Below are 22,508 nucleotides of genomic sequence, written 5' to 3'. Positions count from 1 at the left end.
GGGGATAAATGTAAAGGGACTTAACTCCTACATACCATTCATTATTGTGGTTAAATTTCACAAATACAGAATTTTATAATTACTGAAGTAATTAGCGAATATGTACTTTTATCTGTCACAATACTCAACATCATGTTTCCTTGAGTAAAATTTTTCATACCTTATAACTTCATCAACAATTCTCAACTGATTCATACCAAAACTTCATTAACTACTCTCAACTTATTCATACCTTATAACTTCATCAACTTCTCTCAACTTCTCCATACCTTATACTTCATCAACTACTCTCAACTTCTCCATACCTTATAACTTCATCAACTTCTCTCAACTTCTCCATACCTTATACTTCATCAACTACTCCCAACTGATTCATCAACTACTCTCAACTGATTCATCAACTACTCTCATCTGATTTCTCATCTGATTCATACCTTATAATTTAATAAACTACTCTCAACTTATTCAAACCTTATAGCTTATCAATTACTCTTAAATTAACTGATCATACAACAACTTTATCAGAGCTACTGGAATCTAATAGAATACATAATAAAGTTTGCAAAATATTTCATATTGATAAAATCAAGAAGTAATAAAAAATTGAACGTAATCAGTGAAAAGAAATTATATGAACAAGTATAAAATTTTTCTATAAAATTTGAAATTTAAACTCAGTCTGTCATATAACAAGAAAACTGGTGTATCAAGAGAATGTCTCACTCCCAAATAATTCTGTATGACATTAATGTCCCAAATAAAATCATCCATACCTTCACCTCAAACTATAAACCATTAGAGATTGAATACACTTTGCCATATGTACAATTATATTAAAACATCTGATAACATTTATTTCTAATTTTCTTTATCAGTAAAGTTATATGACAAATAATCAAAACACAAGAAAGCTCCTTCAAAAACTCTAACCGCAACTTTCCTCCAATATTTGTTGTAATCAGGAATGATATTTGTTATTGAGTAGCGTCTTGACATTAATATCTTTTCTGTCTCTTCTTAATGCATTTTCTTTCGTCAAGTAATTTCTAATTATATCGATATGAAAATATGACTTTTCTTTATCTAATTTCACGAGATCTACTTACTAGCGTATTATGGATTCTAATTTTAACCTCTTCCGATGTTTTGATTTGCGCTGTTCATTAAAGCTTATCTGATGATCAGGACATATGCAACACGGACGTCGATTACACAATGTGATGGCACCGCGAACAAAGATACATATTTCACAGCAGCTGTCAAATCCTGACCATTGTGTTATCAACATCTTGAATTGGACTACTATCACACACGAATCTAATTTGATATCAAAATTTTGATATGAAACTGCTTTCCCATTATAAAGCCTTGATTCACTATCTATAGAAATATCACAATATGTCATAAGGATATTTAGTAAGAACACTTTATTCAAAATTTATGAAAATGAATGTGCTGTACCTTAAAGTTACAATGTATCCAGCTAACTGAAGCTACAGTTACACCTATCACTGTAGAGTTTTATTTTATAACAAAGAAAATATTTCCTTTAAAGGGACAATTAAGTGAGGCTAATTCTGTTACATAACCAGGCAGCAAAATATAGCATAAATGTATTGTTCTACATTCCTTATGAAAAGTGTTGACAAAATCCACGACTTTGTTCAGTTATTTAGTTGATACCGTAGCAATACTATTCAGCAGGTACAATATATACACTGTGCCCATACTCGAGCCGGTGTGATGTAAGTTAAACAAATAAAATAAATAACCACAGGGGATTTTATGAAGTTGGTTTTTTTTAGACAAGAACATGCACCTAAGAAGGTAAGCACACTGCTGTAAGAGCGATTTGAGTAGTTTCAGGCAAAAGCTTTACTCCACAGGCACGGGACAGGGCTCAGCATACAAGACATCCGACCACAATGTACAATTGCGGAAAGCGAGCAAGTTTGAATATTTCAAACACATTTCACCACAGTGGGCTTTTCTGGCATATCACAGTAATACCAACTATTCTAACTTCCATTAGAACTGGATTGTTTCGATATATGTGCAAATTTTAATGCACTCTTAGACTGAATTCCCTTTAATATTTTAGTTGATAAAAACAGATACCAAACATATGTCTGATAGAAAAAATACAGAGATTTCTTAATCACAAAAAGCATGTCAATATCAAGGTTATAGGTTATAAAAATGAACCATATACATATTAGGGAATTAAACAACCTAAGTAGTAGATTTTCGCTAGGTAAAATCTTATTTAACATTACTGTTTTAGTTTGTGTGCTGCTGGGGATTTTGAGTATGATTTCTAGGGGTCTATATGTTCAATAGTCTGAAAAAAGTGGGACCAAAAACACTACCGGATAAAAAGACAGTTTGTACAATCTAAACTGGAAAAAATATAATATAACAGGACTGTTTTATAAAAACAACGTAGAATTAAACAATGTTAGTTTTTATTTCAAAACAAAAGAAAACAAAGTCAGTAAATGAAGTCAAAATAAAATAACTTACTCTGAGAGAGGTGGCATCGGTCCCATGTTTTCTAACGTGGTCCGGTCCTGGAAAGGAACAAACACTGGCTTTAATAATATTTTTCATTTCTGTTTTATGTGCAATCAAAATATCAGTCATGGCCATTTTGGAAAGAACAAAACTTTGAAAGTGCAGAAAAATCTGAGTACATACAGAAAAAAGAAACTGATGAAAACCCAGAAACTGGCATGGTTAATATATTGTCTAACTTATGACTAGAAATGGGGACTAGTGGTATAATTCTAGACAAAATAACCATTCAGCAACTGTTACCTTGAGGTGGAAAGCTAGTGGTAGAATGTTGGACATCTTAACCATTCAACCACTTTAACCCCAAAATGGAGGGCTAGTGGTAGAATGTTGGACATCTTAACTACAACAATGAAAAAAAATTCAAATCGTAATTCATATAACATCTTCTGAATCTATAAATATTATTTACAGGGAGTATCCTCATCATTTTAGCGCAAACTATTCCAGACAGTGTTAAAAGAATTCAAGTTTATTTTTATTTATTCTATGTTCTAGTTCCAAGCCATGATGAGTTAAATGTTACTACCATAACCTGTGTGTCTACTACAGAACATGTACAACATGGACAACACTGATTAACAATGAGTAATACAAGTTCTTGTCAGGATTCCAACAATAGTACGCTCCACTGAATGCACTAGTGACAATACAATGTAATTGAATTTTTGTAGACAGAACAACAAGCGTGAAGGATCTGCCCTCAGAGACAAATTGGCAAAAGCATGTCAGATAGATTCCGAAGTACCTAGTATAAGGCCACATATTAACCCAGTCACCTCCCAGATATGCCCAGACTTTCAGAGTCAGTGGTTGTAATTTGGAATGACTACGTAAGCAAACTCGTAAAACTAATAACTTCCTCCTATGACCTAAGTTTCCTGCAATAAAACCGTAAAGAGATAGACGGTATATAAAACTTACACTTTAAATTGATGTTAAATCTAGCAGTGCTATGTAATAACATACTGCATGGATATACGGAGAAATAAAATGGCGATTTTTGATGTCTGATAGAAAAATAAAGTTTTAGATACTGTGATGTTCTTATAAATATCTTTATAGTATACTCAGATATATAACTTGAAATCCTTCACAATATAATGAGATTGTATTGGGACAGACTGAAGCAGGTCGAGATAACACCAGTACTATATGATATGCCCTTATTTCATGACAAAGGCATCAATATTCCTCACCTATTATGTGTATGGCAGATATTCATTATAGTGAACATTTACCTGGTAATATTGACTTTTTTGTCAGTAAAACCTATCAGACAATCATAACTCTTATATATTTAGGTACATGTCTATTATTTGTACACTATATCCTACATTGTCCAGCAATGATTGTTGGTTGGTGTTTTTTCTCCAAGTTCTCTGGCTTTCCTCAACCATCTAAACTTGACACATCCTTAAATGACCCTGGCTGTTAATAGGACATACACAAAATAACCTATAGCCATCCCACATAAATAACAACAACCAGTGTACAATTATGTTTATGACGAAAATACTGAAAAATAACATCCAAGAATGTTAATAATTTAATAAATGCTACAAATAAATTTTAAATGGCATTATAAGGCCAAATTTAATAAGAAAACTAACAAAAACAAAGATCTACATGGAGTACCAGTACCAGAAATACAAATTAGAAGAGGTGTATAATGTTTAAAAACAGATAACACCACAAGGTCCTAAGGGAGATAACTTGTACAATACTGAAAACTAGTCTTCATCTCCCAAGATGTAGAGAAAAGCTTGCTCATAATAATTAGTAAAGATGTGAAAGATGTCTATTTAAAAATTTATAGTAACTTCATATATTTCTGAAACTGAATTACTCCAAACATAATAACTGCTGCTGTCATAATACTTGTATGATATGATCTAAATATTTAATCTTATATATAAGCTACTAATGTAATCCATGTCACACTCATTAAAAGATTTTCTGCTGAACATACTGTTTCAAGGTATCTACACTAAATGTTAAATATTTCATTTCCAATCCATCACATTATCACAAGCACATGAAGTACATGTACATCATTAGTTTTATTTAAATTATGAAAAGACCACAAAAAAACAAACAAATCGCATCTCCCTTAATATCATCCATGTCAAAGATTTTATTTCATCAGCCAAAAGCTTTTTTCTACCTTTAACGAGTCATTTGGAACAGAATTGTATTTCCACTATACAAAGGAAGGTAACCAAAATAAAACACTTTGAGAGATGAAAGGGTAAGCACAATAAGACACTTTGAGAGATGAAAGGGTCAGCACAATAAAACATTTTGAGAGATGAAAGGGTCAGCACAATAAAACGCTTTGAGAGATGAAAGGGTCAGCACAATAAAACACTTTGAGAGATGAAAGGGTCAGCACAAATAGACACAGAAGTAAATAACTAAAATAAAACACTTTGAGAGATGAAAGGGTCAGCACAAATAGACACAGAAGTAAATAACTGAAAAAAAACACTTTGAGAGATGAAAGGGTCAGCACAAATAGACACAGAAGTAAATAACTAAAAAAAAACCACTTTGAGAGATGAAAGGGTCAGCACAATAAGACACTTTGAGAGATGAAAGGGTAAGCACAATAAGACACTTTGAGGGATGAAAGGGTCAGCACAATAAAACACTTTGAGAGATGAAAGGGTCAGCACAATAAGACACTTTGAGAGATGAAAGGGTCAGCACAATAAAACACTTTGAGAGATGAAAGGGTCAGCACAATAAGATACAGAAGTAAATAACTAAAATAAAACACTTTGAGAGATGAAAGGGTCAGCACAATAAAACACTTTGAGAGATGAAAGGGTCAGCACAGAAGTAAACAAGAGGCCCATAACCATTTCTTACACTCATAGCTGAGTAACTTAGCATGAATGTTAGGGAAGCAATCTATATATATTTATCATGAGCTTTATGACTGTTCTTTTTAGCATTTTTTTCCCATTCTAATAATTATAACCTATTGTAATATTTCAATTTATTTACATTCACTTGTTATTTCTACCATATAAATTAACCAAGTGAAATTTATGTGGATATAAATGACACCCAAAACGTGACCATTACGGAGCCTCTAATGTTGACATGGTAATGTTAACTAATCACCATCAAAATGGCTGTTCCATCTAGTGGAGTATACCGTCGTTGATAGACAGTATTTTTAATCTAACTTAAATAATTTAAAAACACAGCCCCCAAAAAGAGTTCATAATATAAATATAACAATTAAACAATCTTCCTATGAAATCTATGTTCTCCCATCATTCACCGATTTGTCACCGTTTTTAGCCATGGGAGATTTCTCTGTCAACCTCTAGGGTATGACAGATTGCATGCGCTACGTCATGACTTCATGCGGTGTAACCGTGGCGTTCATTCTCGATGATGTCATCAATATTGACATTCAGACGACAGAACCGTGTTCATATCGCAGTGAAAATGCTTCTTTTTAGGCTATTATCTCTTCTTTTTCTTTTGTATATGGGAGAAAAAGAATCATTCCCTACCTATGAGGGTGTGACAGAAAAATCACAACCCTGGGGGGAATTCCTGAATGTCCAACCCTCGTCATGCCTTGGGTTAGGCATTCATGAATTACCCCTCGTGTTGTGATTTTGTTGTCACACCCTCTAGGTAGGGAAAGATTCTATTAATCTATTTTAAATGTACTCATTTTAGCGCACTCAACTTTCAGCACAAATAAATTAGCGAAATTCGGTGGTTTAATAACGGGAATACCCTTTTAAAAAATTTAGCACTGAACAAAATTAGCACTTCAAAGACAGCGCAAAAACCGCTAAAATAAAACTACTGCTAAATTAAGTATGTTTACTATTCTCACATACATAAGGGTAGAGATTTCTATATTTGTTTGACAGATGTAAGATTATTATTCTCACATACATAAGGGTAGAGATTTCTATATCTGTTACTCATGTAAGATTATTACGGTAAACCTTCGGTTAGTTTGAACAAAATTAAATAAATATTGATGGACCAGTTCGAATTATCCGAAATTAAGCTTCAGGAAAAAATCGTGAGTTCGAACTATCCGAGTTGAAATCGGTAAAAATCAGTTTTGAGTACCGATGTACCTGGCATAAGCAATGTAAGGCAGAAAATCTATGGGCCTTAACGGGCAGAAAATCTATAGGAAAAATATTTAGTCTCGTGTAGATAATATATTCAATAATTTTCTCGCAAACATAAGCATTTAATTTGTGAATTTATAATTAATTGCGAAGCAGAAGTCGCATGCATATGTGTACGTGGACAAGGCCCCAAACAGCACAATCGCGGCCTAGAATTTACATCGACGTCCGTTAACTGAGATAGAAACTTTATATAAACCACAGAAAATCTAGTTAGATCTTTGTTATATTTCGTAACAAACGTAAATTTATTCATTTACTTTTTTAGTTAAAGAAAGTCCGGTTGCATTTATGAAACTGCTGTTGAAAATATTTGTTTACATTCAGTTCGTAAAATAAGGTCCCAATCGCACTGTGACTAAACTGATTGCATATTGTCTGCTTCTAAAATTACATAACTACTTTAAACCTGTATCTATTGTTTAATTACCCAACACGTGGATTGTTTTGGCTGGAGCTGAATATGCAATCATACCCACTTGCTGTGACCCAGCAGCTGGCTTTTGATGCTCACTGTGACACCTCGTAACTGGCCTGTCCAAGCCTGCGTGAGGCACATGTTTACAGGTAATTTAACACCTTGATCGGCTGACTAAAGATAGACTGAATGCATATTTTAAAGTCGACTTAAAGGCCCACTACCTTTCCGAAACGGTTTTAAATTTTTAAAATGGGAATGTAAAATAAGATCGATAATTTTGTAGAGTCCTAAAAATTATTAACTTACCGTTAATACTACATTTATCATCACCTTCTGAACGATTTGATTAAAATAAATAAAATGTTTATTTTCATAACGCGGGTCGTATTATGTTTCCCGCCGTCGTCCTAAATACCGGGCGGTAGTTGACTATCACTGCGCCAGACGGCAAAACAGCGAATTGACTCTCCACTGTTTTCATATATTACGCAGGAAATCTTGCATATGCTTGGTGTCGTAACCTTATTTTAGGTCATCGGTACGCATTTTCTGATGCAATTAATGTTTTTTTAAGAAACCTTTATATTTTGCTCCGGAAAGGTAATGGGCCTTTAAACTGATATCTGTATCTAGATTGGACTTAACAGACATTGGCGATTTCTTCCACGTGTTTCCATCACATACAGCGAATTTAAATATACATTGTCGGGGCCTAAGATTAAACATTTGGCCTTGCTGCTTTGTCTACGATATATACTTAAAATGTTCATTGCTTATATGTCGTATGGTCATTATAATGATCATTTATACAATCTTTATTCAAAACCATCAAAAACTGTTGCAATATGCAAAATATATCACCATTTTTGGGGACCCCATTGCGCTGATTTGCCGACAGAAATCTTACTTTACGTTCATAATTTGACGTGTTCGAACTTTCCGAAATAGGATTGATTATAAAAAGTCAGTGTTCGAAGTATCACTAGCTAAAAAATTACCGTTTTTCTGGAAAAAATTGTGTGTTCGAACTATCCGGCGGTTCGATTAACCAGAGGTTTACCTATTCTCATATACATAAGGGTAGAGATTTCTATATCTGTTTGACAGACTTATGTAAGATTATTATTCTCACATACATAAGGGTAGAGATTTCTTTATCTGTTTGACAGATGTAAGATTATTATTCTCACATACATAAGGGTAGAGATTTCTATATCTGTTTGACAGACTCGTGTAAGATTATTATTCTCACATACATAAGGGTAGAGATTTCTATATCTGTTTGACAGATGTAAGATTATTATTCTCACATACATAAGGGTAGAGATTTCTATATCTGTTTGACAGATGTAAGATTATTATTCTCACATACATAAGGGTAGAGATTTCTATATCTGTTTGACAGATGTAAGATTATTATTCTCACATACATAAGGGTAGAGATTTCTATATCTGTTTGACAGATGTAAGATTATTATTCTCACATACATAAGGGTAGAGATTTCTATATCTGTTTGACAGACTCGTGTAAGATTATTGTTCTCACATACATAAGGGTAGAGATTTCTATATCTGTTTGACAGATGTAAGATTATTATTCTCACATACATAAGGGTAGAGATTTCTATATCTGTTTGACAGATGTAAGATTATTATTCTCACATACATAAGGGTAGAGATTTCTATATCTGTTTGACAGACTCGTGTAAGATTATTATTCTCACATACATAAGGGTAGAGATTTCTATATCTGTTTGACAGACTCGTGTAAGATTATTATTCTCACATACATAAGGGTAGAGATTTCTATATCTGTTTGACAGATGTAAGATTATTATTCTCACATACATAAGGGTAGAGATTTCTATATCTGTTTGACAGATCGTGTAAGATTATTATTCTCACATACATAAGGGTAGAGATTTCTATATCTGTTTGACAGATGTAAGAGATTATTATATCTCACTCATACATAAGGGTAGAGATTTCTATATCTGTTTGACAGATGTAAGATTATTATTCTCACATACATAAGGGTAGAGATTTCTATATCTAATATCTGTTTGACAGATGTAAGATTATTATTCTCACATACATAAGGGTAGAGATTTCTATATCTGTTTGACAGATGTAAGATTATTATTCTCACATACATAAGGGTAGAGATTTCTATATCTGTTTGACAGATGTAAGATTATTATTCTCACATACATAAGGGTAGAGATTTCTATATCTGTTTGACAGATTAAGATTATTATTCTCACATACATAAGGGTAGATTTCTTTCTGTTTGACAGATTATTATTCTCTCACATACATAAGGGTAGAGATTTCTATATCTGTTTGACAGATGTAAGATTATTATTCTCACATACATAGGTGTAAGTAGGTATAATTCTCACATACATAAGGGTAGAGATTTCTATATCTGTTTGACAGACTCGTGTAAGATTATTATTCTCACATACATAAGGGTAGAGATTTCTATATCTGTTTGACAGATGTAAAGATTATTATTCTCACATACATAAGGGTAGAGATTTCTATATCTGTTTGACAGATGTGTAAGATTATTATTCTCACATACATAAGGGTAGAGATTTCTATATCTGTTTGACAGATGTAAGATTATTATTCTCACATACATAAGGGTAGAGATTTCTATATCTGTTTGACAGATGTAAGATTATTATTCTCACATACATAAGGGTAGAGATTTCTATATCTGTTTGACAGATGTAAGATTATTATTCTCACATACATAAGGGTAGAGATTTCTATATCTGTTTGACAGATGTAAGATTATTATTCTCACATACATAAGGGTAGAGATTTCTATATCTGTTTGACAGACTCGTGTAAGATTATTATTCTCACATACATAAGGGTAGAGATTTCTATATCTGTTTGACAGATGTAAGATTATTATTCTCACATACATAAGGGTAGAGATTTCTATATCTGTTTGACAGACTCGTGTAAGATTATTATTCTCACATACATAAGGGTAGAGATTTCTATATCTGTTTGACAGAGTAGATTCGTAAGATTATTATTCTCACATACATAAGGGTAGAGATTTCTATATCTGTTTGACAGACTCGTGTAAGATTATTATTCTCACATACATAAGGGTAGAGATTTCTATATCTGTTTGACAGATGTAAGATTATTATTCTCACATACATAAGGGTAGAGATTTCTATATCTGTTTGACAGATGTAAGATTATTATTCTCACATACATAAGGGTAGAGATTTCTATATCTGTTTGACAGATGTAAGATTATTATTCTCACATACATAAGGGTAGAGATTTCTATATCTGTTTGACAGACTCGTGTAAGATTATTATTCTCACATACATAAGGGTAGAGATTTCTATATCTGTTTGACAGATGTAAGATTATTATTCTCACATACATAAGGGTAGAGATTTCTATATCTGTTTGACAGATGTAAGATTATTATTCTCACATACATAAGGGTAGAGATTTCTATATCTGTTTGACAGACTCGTGTAAGATTATTATTCTCACATACATAAGGGTAGAGATTTCTATATCTGTTTGACAGATGTAAGATTATTATTCTCACATACATAAGGGTAGAGATTTCTATATCTGTTTGACAGATGTAAGATTATTATTCTCACATACATAAGGGTAGAGATTTCTATATCTGTTTGACAGACTGTAAGATTATTATTCTCACATACATAAGGGTAGAGATTTCTTCTATATCTGTTTGACAGATGTAAGATTATTATTCTCACATACATAAGGGTAGAGATTTCTATATCTGTTTGACAGATGTAAGATTATTATTCTCACATACATAAGGGTAGAGATTTCTATATCTGTTTGACAGACTCGTGTAAGATTATTATTCTCACATACATAAGGGTAGAGATTTCTATATCTGTTTGACAGACTCGTGTAAGATTATTATTCTCACATACATAAGGGTAGAGATTTCTATATCTGTTTGACAGATGTAAGATTATTATTCTCACATACATAAGGGTAGAGATTTCTATATCTGTTTGACAGATGTAAGATTATTATTCTCACATACATAAGGGTAGAGATTTCTATATCTGTTTGACAGATGTAAGATTATTATTCTCACATACATAAGGGTAGAGATTTCTATATCTGTTTGACAGACTCGTGTAAGATTATTATTCTCACATACATAAGGGTAGAGATTTCTATATCTGTTTGACAGACTCGTGTAAGATTATTATTCTCAAATTACATAAGGGTAGAGATTTCTATATCTGTTTGACAGATTTAAGATTATTATTCTCACATACATAAGGGTAGAGATTTCTATATCTGTTTGACAGACTCGTGTAAGATTATTATTCTCACATACATAAGGGTAGAGATTTCTATATCTGTTTGACAGATGTAAGATTATTATTCTCACATACATAAGGGTAGAGATTTCTATATCTGTTTGACAGATGTAAGATTATTATTCTCACATACATAAGGGTAGAGATTTCTATATCTGTTTGACAGATGTAAGATTATTATTCTCACATACATAAGGGTAGAGATTTCTATATCTGTTTGACAGATGTAAGATTATTATTCTCACATACATAAGGGTAGAGATTTCTATATCTGTTTGACAGATGTAAGATTATTATTCTCACATACATAAGGGTAGAGATTTCTATATCTGTTTGACAGATGTAAGATTATTATTCTCACATACATAAGGGTAGAGATTTCTATATCTGTTTGACAGATGTAAGATTATTATTCTCACATACATAAGGGTAGAGATTTCTATATCTGTTTGACAGATGTAAGATTATTATTCTCACATACATAAGGGTAGAGATTTCTATATCTGTTTGACAGATGTAAGATTATTATTCTCACATACATAAGGGTAGAGATTTCTATATCTGTTTGACAGATGTAAGATTATTATTCTCACATACATAAGGGTTGAGATTTCTATATCTGTTTGACAGATGTAAGATTATTATTCTCACATACATAAGGGTAGAGATTTCTATATCTGTTTGACAGATGTAAGATTATTATTCTCACATACATAAGGGTAGAGATTTCTATATCTGTTTGACAGACTCGTGTAAGATTATTATTCTCACATACATAAGGGTAGAGATTTCTATATCTGTTTGACAGACTCGTGTAAGATTATTATTCTCACATACATAAGGGTAGAGATTTCTATATCTGTTTGACAGATTTAAGATTATTATTCTCACATACATAAGGGTTGAGATTTCTATATCTGTTTGACAGACTCGTGTAAGATTATTATTCTCACATACATAAGGGTAGAGATTTCTATATCTGTTTGACAGATGTAAGATTATTATTCTCACATACATAAGGGTAGAGATTTCTATATCTGTTTGACAGACTCGTGTAAGATTATTATTCTCACATACATAAGGGTAGAGATTTCTATATCTGTTTGACAGATGTAAGATTATTATTCTCACATACATAAGGGTAGAGATTTCTATATCTGTTTGACAGATGTAAGATTATTATTCTCACATACATAAGGGTAGAGATTTCTATATCTGTTTGACAGACTCATGTAAGATTTGTAAGGGTAGAGATTTGTAAGATTATTATTCTCACATACATAAGGGTAGAGATTTCTATATCTGTTTGACAGATGTAAGATTATTATTCTCACATACATAAGGGTAGAGATTTCTATATCTATTTGACAGATGTGAGATTATTATTCTCACATACATAAGGGTAGAGATTTCTATATCTGTTTGACAGATGTAAGATTATTATTCTCACATACATAAGGGTAGAGATTTCTATATCTGTTTGACAGATGTAAGATTATTATTCTCACATACATAAGGGTAGAGATTTCTATATCTGTTTGACAGATGTAAGATTATTATTCTCACATACATAAGGGTAGAGATTTCTATATCTGTTTGACAGATGTAAGATTATTATTCTCACATACATAAGGGTAGAGATTTCTATATCTGTTTGACAGATGTAAGATTATTATTCTCACATACATAAGGGTAGAGATTTCTATATCTGTTTGACAGATGTAAGATTATTATTCTCACATACATAAGGGTAGAGATTTCTATATCTGTTTGACAGACTCGTGTAAGATTATTATTCTCACATACATAAGGGTAGAGATTTCTATATCTGTTTGACAGATGTAAGATTATTATTCTCACATACATAAGGGTAGAGATTTCTATATCTGTTTGACAGATGTAAGATTATTATTCTCACATACATAAGGGTAGAGATTTCTATATCTGTTTGACAGAGGTAAGATTATTATTCTCACATACATAAGGGTAGAGATTTCTATATCTGTTTGACAGATGTAAGATTATTATTCTCACATACATAAGGGTAGAGATTTCTATATCTGTTTGACAGACTCGTGTAAGATTATTATTCTCACATACATAAGGGTAGAGATTTCTATATCTGTTTGACAGACTCGTGTAAGATTATTATTCTCACATACATAAGGGTAGAGATTTCTATTACTGTTTGACAGATGTAAGATTATTATTCTCACATACATAAGGGTAGAGATTTCTATATCTGTTTGACAGACTGTGTAAGATTATTATTCTCACATACATAAGGGTAGAGATTTCTATATCTGTTTGACAGACTCGTGTAAGATTATTATTCTCACATACATAAGGGTAGAGATTTCTATATCTGTTTGACAGACTCGTGTAAGATTATTATTCTCACATACATAAGGGTAGAGATTTCTATATCTGTTTGACAGATGTAAGATTATTATTCTCACATACATAAGGGTAGAGATTTCTATATCTGTTTGACAGATGTAAGATTATTATTCTCACATACATAAGGGTAGAGATTTCTATATCTGTTTGACAGATGTAAGATTATTATTCTCACATACATAAGGGTAGAGATTTCTATATCTGTTTGACAGATGTAAGATTATTATTCTCACATACATAAGGGTAGAGATTTCTATATCTGTTTGACAGATGTAAGATTATTATTCTCACATACATAAGGGTAGAGATTTCTATATCTGTTTGACAGACTCGTGTAAGATTATTATTCTCACATACATAAGGGTAGAGATTTCTATATCTGTTTGACAGATGTAAGATTATTATTCTCACATACATAAGGGTAGAGATTTCTATATCTGTTTGACAGATGTAAGATTATTATTCTCACATACATAAGGGTAGAGATTTCTATATCTGTTTGACAGATGTAAGATTATTATTCTCACATACATAAGGGTAGAGATTTCTATATCTGTTTGACAGATGTAAGATTATTATTCTCACATACATAAGGGTAGAGATTTCTATATCTGTTTGACAGATGTAAGATTATTATTCTCACATACATAAGGGTAGAGATTTCTATATCTGTTTGACAGATGTAAGATTATTATTCTCACATACATAAGGGTAGAGATTTCTATATCTGTTTGACAGATGTAAGATTATTATTCTCACATACATAAGGGTAGAGATTTCTATATCTGTTTGACAGACTGTAAGATTATTATTCTCACATACATAAGGGTAGAGATTTCTATATCTGTTTGACAGATGTAAGATTATTATTCTCACATACATAAGGGTAGAGATTTCTATATGATTGATTTGACATGATATCTGTTGTAAGATTATTATTCTCACATACATAAGGGTAGAGATTTCTATATCTGTTTGACAGACTGTGTAAGATTATTATTCTCACATACATAAGGGTAGAGATTTCTATATCTGTTTGACAGATGTAAGATTATTATTCTCACATACATAAGGGTAGAGATTTCTATATCTGTTTGACAGATGGTAAGATTATTATTCTCACATACATAAGGGTAGAGATTTCTATATCTGTTTGACAGACTGTAAGATTATTATTCTCACATACATAAGGGTAGAGATTTCTATATCTGTTTGACAGACTTGTAAGATTATTATTCTCACATACATAAGGGTAGAGATTTCTATATCTGTTTGACAGATGTAAGATTATTATTCTCACATACATAAGGGTAGAGATTTCTATATCTGTTTGACAGACTCGTGTAAGATTATTATTCTCACATACATAAGGGTAGAGATTTCTATATCTGTTTGACAGACTCTTGTAAGATTATTATTCTCACATACATAAGGGTAGAGATTTCTATATCTGTGTGACAGATGTAAGATTATTATTCTCACATACATAAAGATTTGTTTTGAGTTGTTTAGAATCATTTTCTTGTCATCACCTCATTAGTGAGAGTCAAAATGAATGATGTGGTATTGACAAAGTATGTCATGGCTATGTAATATATACCTGAATCATTGTTTATGATCTTTTTTGGTAGACGATTGATATGTTTAGTAGATAAGTTATGGTAGATGGTTTTTAACGATGTACTTTTATAGATTTTTCATTTTGGTAGCTAATTTTGTATGATCTTTTTTTTGGTAGCTAATTTTGTTTTGGTAAAGATTTGCTATTTTGATAGATAATTTTGTATGATTTGTTTTGGTAATGATTTTGCATTAACTATTTAATAAGGAAATAGCGTAAGATTTTAAAATGTTGACCCGCTTAAGGGCCTCTGAAGCCATTTTGGATATCCAGACCACTTCAAAACTATAACCATGATATTCAGTGTCCCAATTTAAAACTCATGTGTATAAAATATAAATATAAACTTTATTTATTTTACATCGATTGAGAAACAAGTTATACAACTTATGTAAATCACTCTTGATGGCCAGGATGGCAGCGCACGAGGGGTCTTCGTGTGAGAGGAAACCGGAGTGCCCGGAGAAAACCCACGTGATCGGACAGGTGACCCCTAACCTTTTCACATCCATGCCGGGGATCGAACCCCGGCCAGCTAGGTGAAAGGCGAGCAGCTTAACCACTACACCACCGGACCACCCAACTCATGTGTACTAATTTGCATCGTAAAATCAGGTTTTCTTCTTTTTTTGGGGGGGGGGGGGAATTCAACACTTTAGGGGTCATGGCAGAAAAATTTCGGAAAAATTCAAACCCCTATTGCACATCTACATACTATCAATTATTAATATGTGCAGTTCAAAACAATTAGCATAATTCTTTACAAGAAATCTCCAGACACAAATTGTGGATGAACAGACAGACACTGACTACTACCTAATGAGAAGTTACATTTAAGGATTAACTTGAATATATTTTTTATGTTATGGAGATATAACACAAAAATCTGAGTGTACTCTAAATAAACCGCGAAGCCGTCATCTTAGCCAATCAGAAGCAACGTTATAAACGGCGACGCCATTTTTTCCTTTATGGGCTGATAAAGTAAATTTTTAAGCCAATGAAAATGCTCGTAACAAGCAAAATTGAATTATACCATGATAAGGTTAAAGTGTTGACCCATCAGGTTGGCGGCCATGAAAGCTCCCATCGCCACTCCCATGATGGTCAGTAGGTAACAGAACCACAGACTGTGTTTGATGAAGAATGAAGTCTGTAACAAATACGACATAAAAATATCATATGGGGATCATTATCTATCATACATAATAAGCCATATGCTACAATATAACAAATCCATTATGGAACGTAATACTGGGAGGAAAGTACCAGAAATGTCCTAATAACTTACCTTATCACATGTAATACAGGGAGGGAAGTACCAGAAATATCCTAATAACTTACCTATCACATGTAATACAGAGAGTGAAGTACCAGAAATATCCTAATAACTTACCTATCACATGTAATACAGAGAGGGAAGTACCAGAAATATCCTAATAACTTACCTATCACATGTAATACAGGGAGGGAAGTACCAGAAATGTCCTAATAACTTACCTTATCACATGTAATACAGGGAGGGAAGTACCAGAAATGTCCTAATAACTTACCTTATCACATGTAATACAGGGAGGGAAGTACCAGAAATGTCCTAATAACTTACCTTATCACATGTAATACAGGGAGGGAAGTACCAGAAATGTCCTTATAACTCACCTTATCACATGTAATACAGGGAGGAAAGTACCAGAAATGTAGCTGGCATAAGACAAAGGCACTCATACTAAGGAGAGCAGAATAAAACAGCAGCTGTAGAAACAGGTAGTGGTTCTCCTCTCCTACACAATTGTTTATCCTGAAGAGGAAAAAACATCTTTGGTTATATGTTTGGAAACAATAGGATATCTCCCCTTGATAATTGACTTTCTAGCTGATCTCCCCTTCTGATCATAAAATTAAGCAGCAGCTGTAAATATTGGTAGTGTTTTTTCTTTCTACATAACTGTTTAAATTAAAGAGAAAAAATAATCTTTGGTTATATGTTTGGAAACAAAAGATTATCTCCCCTTAATTATTTGACCTTTCTAGCTTATCTCCATTTTTTGCTATTCATTACCTCCCTTTAACATACAGATTCAAGTCTAGAATACTAACCATGGACAGTGATGGTCCATCCTCAAAACACACTGTTGGCAGCGCCGGCAATGATGTGCTCGATGTGGCCGCTTTCTTTGGCACTTGGCACAAAAATTCCATTCAGTAGTATCTAATTATAAAATAAAAGTATGACATACATGTAGTACAGAATGGCTATGGAAATCTATAAGAACAATAGGGTGTACTTATCTCTTTGTCACTATTGAAAAATAGAGCTGGACTTTTAAAAAATTTGTTACAGTCAATTAAAATGAGTTATTCAACAAATAAAGTAATATAAAAATGTACTTCACATTTTAAAACACAATTTCGTAAATAATAGGTCATGTCATTGTAATGATCTAACTAATCCAACTATTTCATAATTTCATTTAAATTATCATATTTTAAAAAGAACGGACCAGTCCATTCTTACCTGTGCCTGATAAGTCCTCTAGTAGGGGAACTCGTCCAGGATTGGTGGTCGAAGACCGGAACAAAGCAACAATACAACTCAGGGCAATAAAGGAATAACCTAGAAAATGAAATGTAAAAAGAATGTTACTATGGGATATATATATCTATATAGCAATGCTGCTTCACTGAAATCCTGCAGCTTTATTAATTGGATATCTAGGAGAAGCAAAATAATACTTGATTGATTTTTTTCGGGTATATCTAGATGTTAATACGGTATGTAATGAAAAAATTCAAAGATCCATACCAATATATTTTACTGCTTTATGAGAAATAAAATAAAATTATGACATTGGACGAGCATAATTTTGGTAACGGTTACAAATAAAAAATGAATGCATGTATAATAATTCATTTCATCTATAATTCCTTATACACAATAGCTGGCATGGGAAAGTTGAAAAGTAGTGATTTCGACCAGGACATACACATAGAAGCAAGCCAATAAGAACATCACAGATTCACAGCTGACAATGGTAAGCACAAATTCTTTAAAGGGCATTGGATTTACCATGAAAATTGCTGAGAAGGATGTGAACTTACCAATGACAAATAATACGGACACTTGACCATCGTGGTAGCGTGGCAGCAGTATTATAAATAAACCCACACTGGTCCCATATATCCAGTACAGTGTTGTGAATGCTAAAGTCAAAATACCCATGGTATCATTTACAAAATGGATTCGACCAAGTAATGGTATACGTCTAATCATAATGTTGCTTGAATAATCACTGGATGGAGGTGGTTGTTTGGGGAAATCAATTCCTTTAGCTGCCATTGGAGTCCCAATTAGGATCGCTGTATCCTCCTCTCCTTTCATGTTTCTATATCTTGAGAATTTACTAACACAGAATTTCACAGAATATATTCATGTTATACGACATCATCTGAAATAACAGGAAATAATGAAAATTATTCATCAAACCATTCAGTGTCTTTCTAGATTGTGTAGCCTTTGGGTGTGTACCATAGCGGATAAACACAGACTTGCAAAATAAATGTCCGGTGAAAAACCCCTACTTTTGACCCGTCTCATAATGAAAACAAGTATAGTCATGGGACAGTCCACATTCAAAAGCAACTCTTTTTTTTAACTAACCATTATATTTTTGTGACATGGGGGGGGGGGGGCTGTTGGAAATTTCTCAGCTTCATTAGATTGTCTCCCCTACTTCAAAAACAAATTCAGGGAAACGAATTACTATATTTGTTATTTTAATACTATGGAGTCTGTGTGAAAATTAAAACATAAACATAAATGATGATTGTGTTGTTTTGTGTAAATGTGACTAACATCTCTAGCTAATTATAGTCCTGTAGATAATACCGTACATGTATTGATCATTTAATTTTTTCTGTAATTCATATACAGTACGCATTTCGCAGTTCATAAAGAGTCTACTGGAAATCAAGCAATGTCTAGCAATGTTTACATAAAGAAATATCACATGGATATCTGAGTATCACATCCAAACTTCATATATCCCTAACTCGCCCAGTAATGGCGAAAACCTATGAAATTGAATGCGTACACCTGATTGTGTGATTGTTACTGAGCGCTACACTAGAGATTATCAAATATAATTGAGCTTACTCCTTAGCGCATATTAAAGCCAGGAATCACTGTAAATGTGAAACTAAGTATGACACGAGTGAATAAATCATGCAAACATGCACAGACTCACCCGTTTTCAAGGAAACAAACAAGCTCAAAACTTTCGTAGAATATTCTGGTCCGTAGAAAGTTTGTAACGGACATACAAAATTATGAAGCGTTTCAGCGACAAGTGTTTATAAATCTAGACACGTGCGGTAACTTTATTTCCGGATTTCTAGTTTTCCAAGAAGACTTCAAATCGAATGATCGGAAGTTATATTCACTATAAGTAGAAGAGTGCAGTCGAGTTTGAATCTGCATAACAGTTATCTCGTTGTCAATGGCTTCAATAAACAAATTGCATTGTGAGTTCTTAAAAGCGTCTCATGATCACTGTTAATTATCAAAAATTCTGCTCTTGTTCTCGAAAGGCCAACTAACGTTAACGATATATATATATGTGTGAAATTCATAATACTGTATCAATTTTATTATTAGAAACATGTTTCAAGTCTTAATTTCTATTTTAATATAATATGAATTGTATATAACACCAAGGATTTATAAGTATACGTCCTTGATAACATAAAATATCAAAGAAACACAATTTAACAAAGCATGACAATTTGTTGACTCGTGCCTATCCGGGCCTCGAACTCACGATCTACGGCACCCAATCGCCTAGCCAAACATACCTGCGCCTTCTACCACTGCGCCACATCCAGCAAGCAAACAGCAAGAACTTCAACTTAACTCCTATGTCTTTAAGAGTCAAGTATTTAAATCTGGAGTGGCATCTTGCTTTTTATTTCATGCGTTTTCTTGAATTTTGCATATTTTCTCATGTTCTAGTCGATAATAGTTACATTGTCCGAAAATAGCCTAACAAAATATACACTGAGTATGCAGCTATGACAATGGCAAGCAAAATAAATGTGTCATTTATTCAGGCATTGATCAAGGTTGGTCCCATCAAAATACTTCTAAATCATATAAGATACCTTATATGCAAGACATTTTATGGCATGCATTTAAGTTTTATAAAGTTTAAAGTTGTATTTTGGATCAACATGGCTCTATGAGTACAGGGCATTTTGGCTTTCCATATACGCTTGATAAATAAAACATGGACGGACATTTAAAGAAATATTTAGGATCATTGGAATGGAAATTTGCAGAAGGTAAGCTAAATCGATAATACAAAACCAAAACCGACAATCTACACAATGACGTCATCGATCCATCAATCCATCACTTTACCATTTTGAAAGAACTCGTTTATCAGGAACATATTAGGCCATGGGCTAGGAGGGTCCAACATGCTCCCCCCCCCAAACCTCCGAACCAATATTTTTCTGAACCCTGATGACCCACTGATCACAAATCCAAATGTTAACATTGCCCAAGTTGGGATGAACTTCCGGTTATGACGTCATTAAGATGGCCGCCATCTCGAATTTCACTAAAAATTGAAAAATAGTCATAACATTGACATTTTTCAACTGAAGTAGACAATTAGGCATCAAAATGACCACAATAGAACAACAAATACATGTCAGGACCAAATAATCCAATATATCTAGTGATTTGAACGCAGGAAATGAAAAAAATAATATTTTAAGCTCAAAAATGGTATTTTTTCAGCATTTTTTCATATTTGGCTTGACACAGCAAAATTGTTTCCCAACAACAAATTATTATTCACAATCAGTTATTTGACCTCTTATCAATCGGTTAAAACAACAACAACAAAAATATATAGAAATGCAAAAGAGAAATGTTATACCATCACTTGGTTTAGAAAACATCACCGGATGCGGCATATGATTGTTATTTTTTCCAAACCGCTAACACTACATTTTCCTGGTGTCTTGGAATTTCCTGAATATAACATTGGCTATTGACGATTTATATCTTAACAAATTTGAATTTAAAGTTGGCTGAATATCTAAGTGGGACTTCAAAATAATCCATTTTCATGTTCGAAATTTTGTTGACTAGTAGCCTCTCAAACTGAATTATTACAGCAAAACGCTAACTAATAGCTATAGGGTATCAAATTAAAGTTCCGTAAATACCATGGCACTTTTCGAAACATATTGTGTCTTTTAGAATGAGCACATCCATTGTTTATTTCCTGTGTATAACGCAAGGAAATATAAGATGGTTACTACAGTGTCACATATTTCTTTCATTAGTTCTTAATGGTAATCATTTTCGTTGTGCATGCTTTCTCGCCAGAGTGTCGTCTTCGACCTCGGTGACCTGATGTGACATTACATTACCGGGTTACCATCGTGGTTCTAACTTGTCAACTATCTATGGTCAGAGTTAAGATTAGAAACATCGGCTTCAGGGATGTGGGAGCTCTTCCTGTTTCCAACCTAGTTTCACCTAGATTCACATATCGTATATGATGCTCCAGACTTCCCCGGCATGACACCAGATCAACATTCTGCGGAGGGTTGAGTTTGTTCTCCTTAATTCGTATGAAGCACAATTCCTCATTCTTGTGAACCTCAGTGACCATAGGTGGCACAGGTGGATTCTTTGAAGTCATAAATGAGGTCTGCAGTGAAGTTTCACTCTTTGCCAAGTCTGGAAAGCACTTTAGAGAACTTTCTACTTGAGAGTCTTCAATGGTCTCTTTGCGCATACACCAGATGTAACACAACCAGCACCTTCAAGGGAGTGGGAAAAGTCAGACCAATGAAAAACATTTAACATTTATGCCCTCATTAATGACCTCGATGATATCACCTGTGCCATTTATGGTTGCACGAGGGTCCACACGAT

General features: G+C 32.9%; 1 protein-coding gene across 1 annotated transcript in view; it reads right to left on the bottom strand.

The window, feature by feature from the left end:
* The window catches only part of LOC138326006 (palmitoyltransferase ZDHHC21-like), a 40,187-nt gene extending 20,340 nt beyond the window's left edge, over window positions 1-19,847 (bottom strand). The window contains exons 1-7 of the mRNA XM_069272086.1: window positions 19,801-19,847; window positions 18,656-19,002; window positions 18,072-18,170; window positions 17,654-17,765; window positions 17,216-17,354; window positions 16,593-16,709; window positions 2,524-2,570 (exon numbers count right to left, since the gene is read on the bottom strand). Coding sequence (XP_069128187.1) covers window positions 2,524-2,570; window positions 16,593-16,709; window positions 17,216-17,354; window positions 17,654-17,765; window positions 18,072-18,170; window positions 18,656-18,935 — 794 coding nt within the window. The 5' untranslated portion in view covers window positions 18,936-19,002; window positions 19,801-19,847. The remainder of the gene's footprint in view (window positions 1-2,523; window positions 2,571-16,592; window positions 16,710-17,215; window positions 17,355-17,653; window positions 17,766-18,071; window positions 18,171-18,655; window positions 19,003-19,800) is intronic.
* Between the last annotated feature and the right edge of the window lie 2,661 nt (window positions 19,848-22,508).

This window comes from Argopecten irradians, chromosome 6, assembly GCF_041381155.1.
Source record: "Argopecten irradians isolate NY chromosome 6, Ai_NY, whole genome shotgun sequence".
NCBI lineage: Eukaryota > Metazoa > Mollusca > Bivalvia > Pectinida > Pectinidae > Argopecten > Argopecten irradians.
Note: the sequence above shows the minus strand (reverse complement) of the source record. Positions and strands in the feature narration are given on the sequence as shown.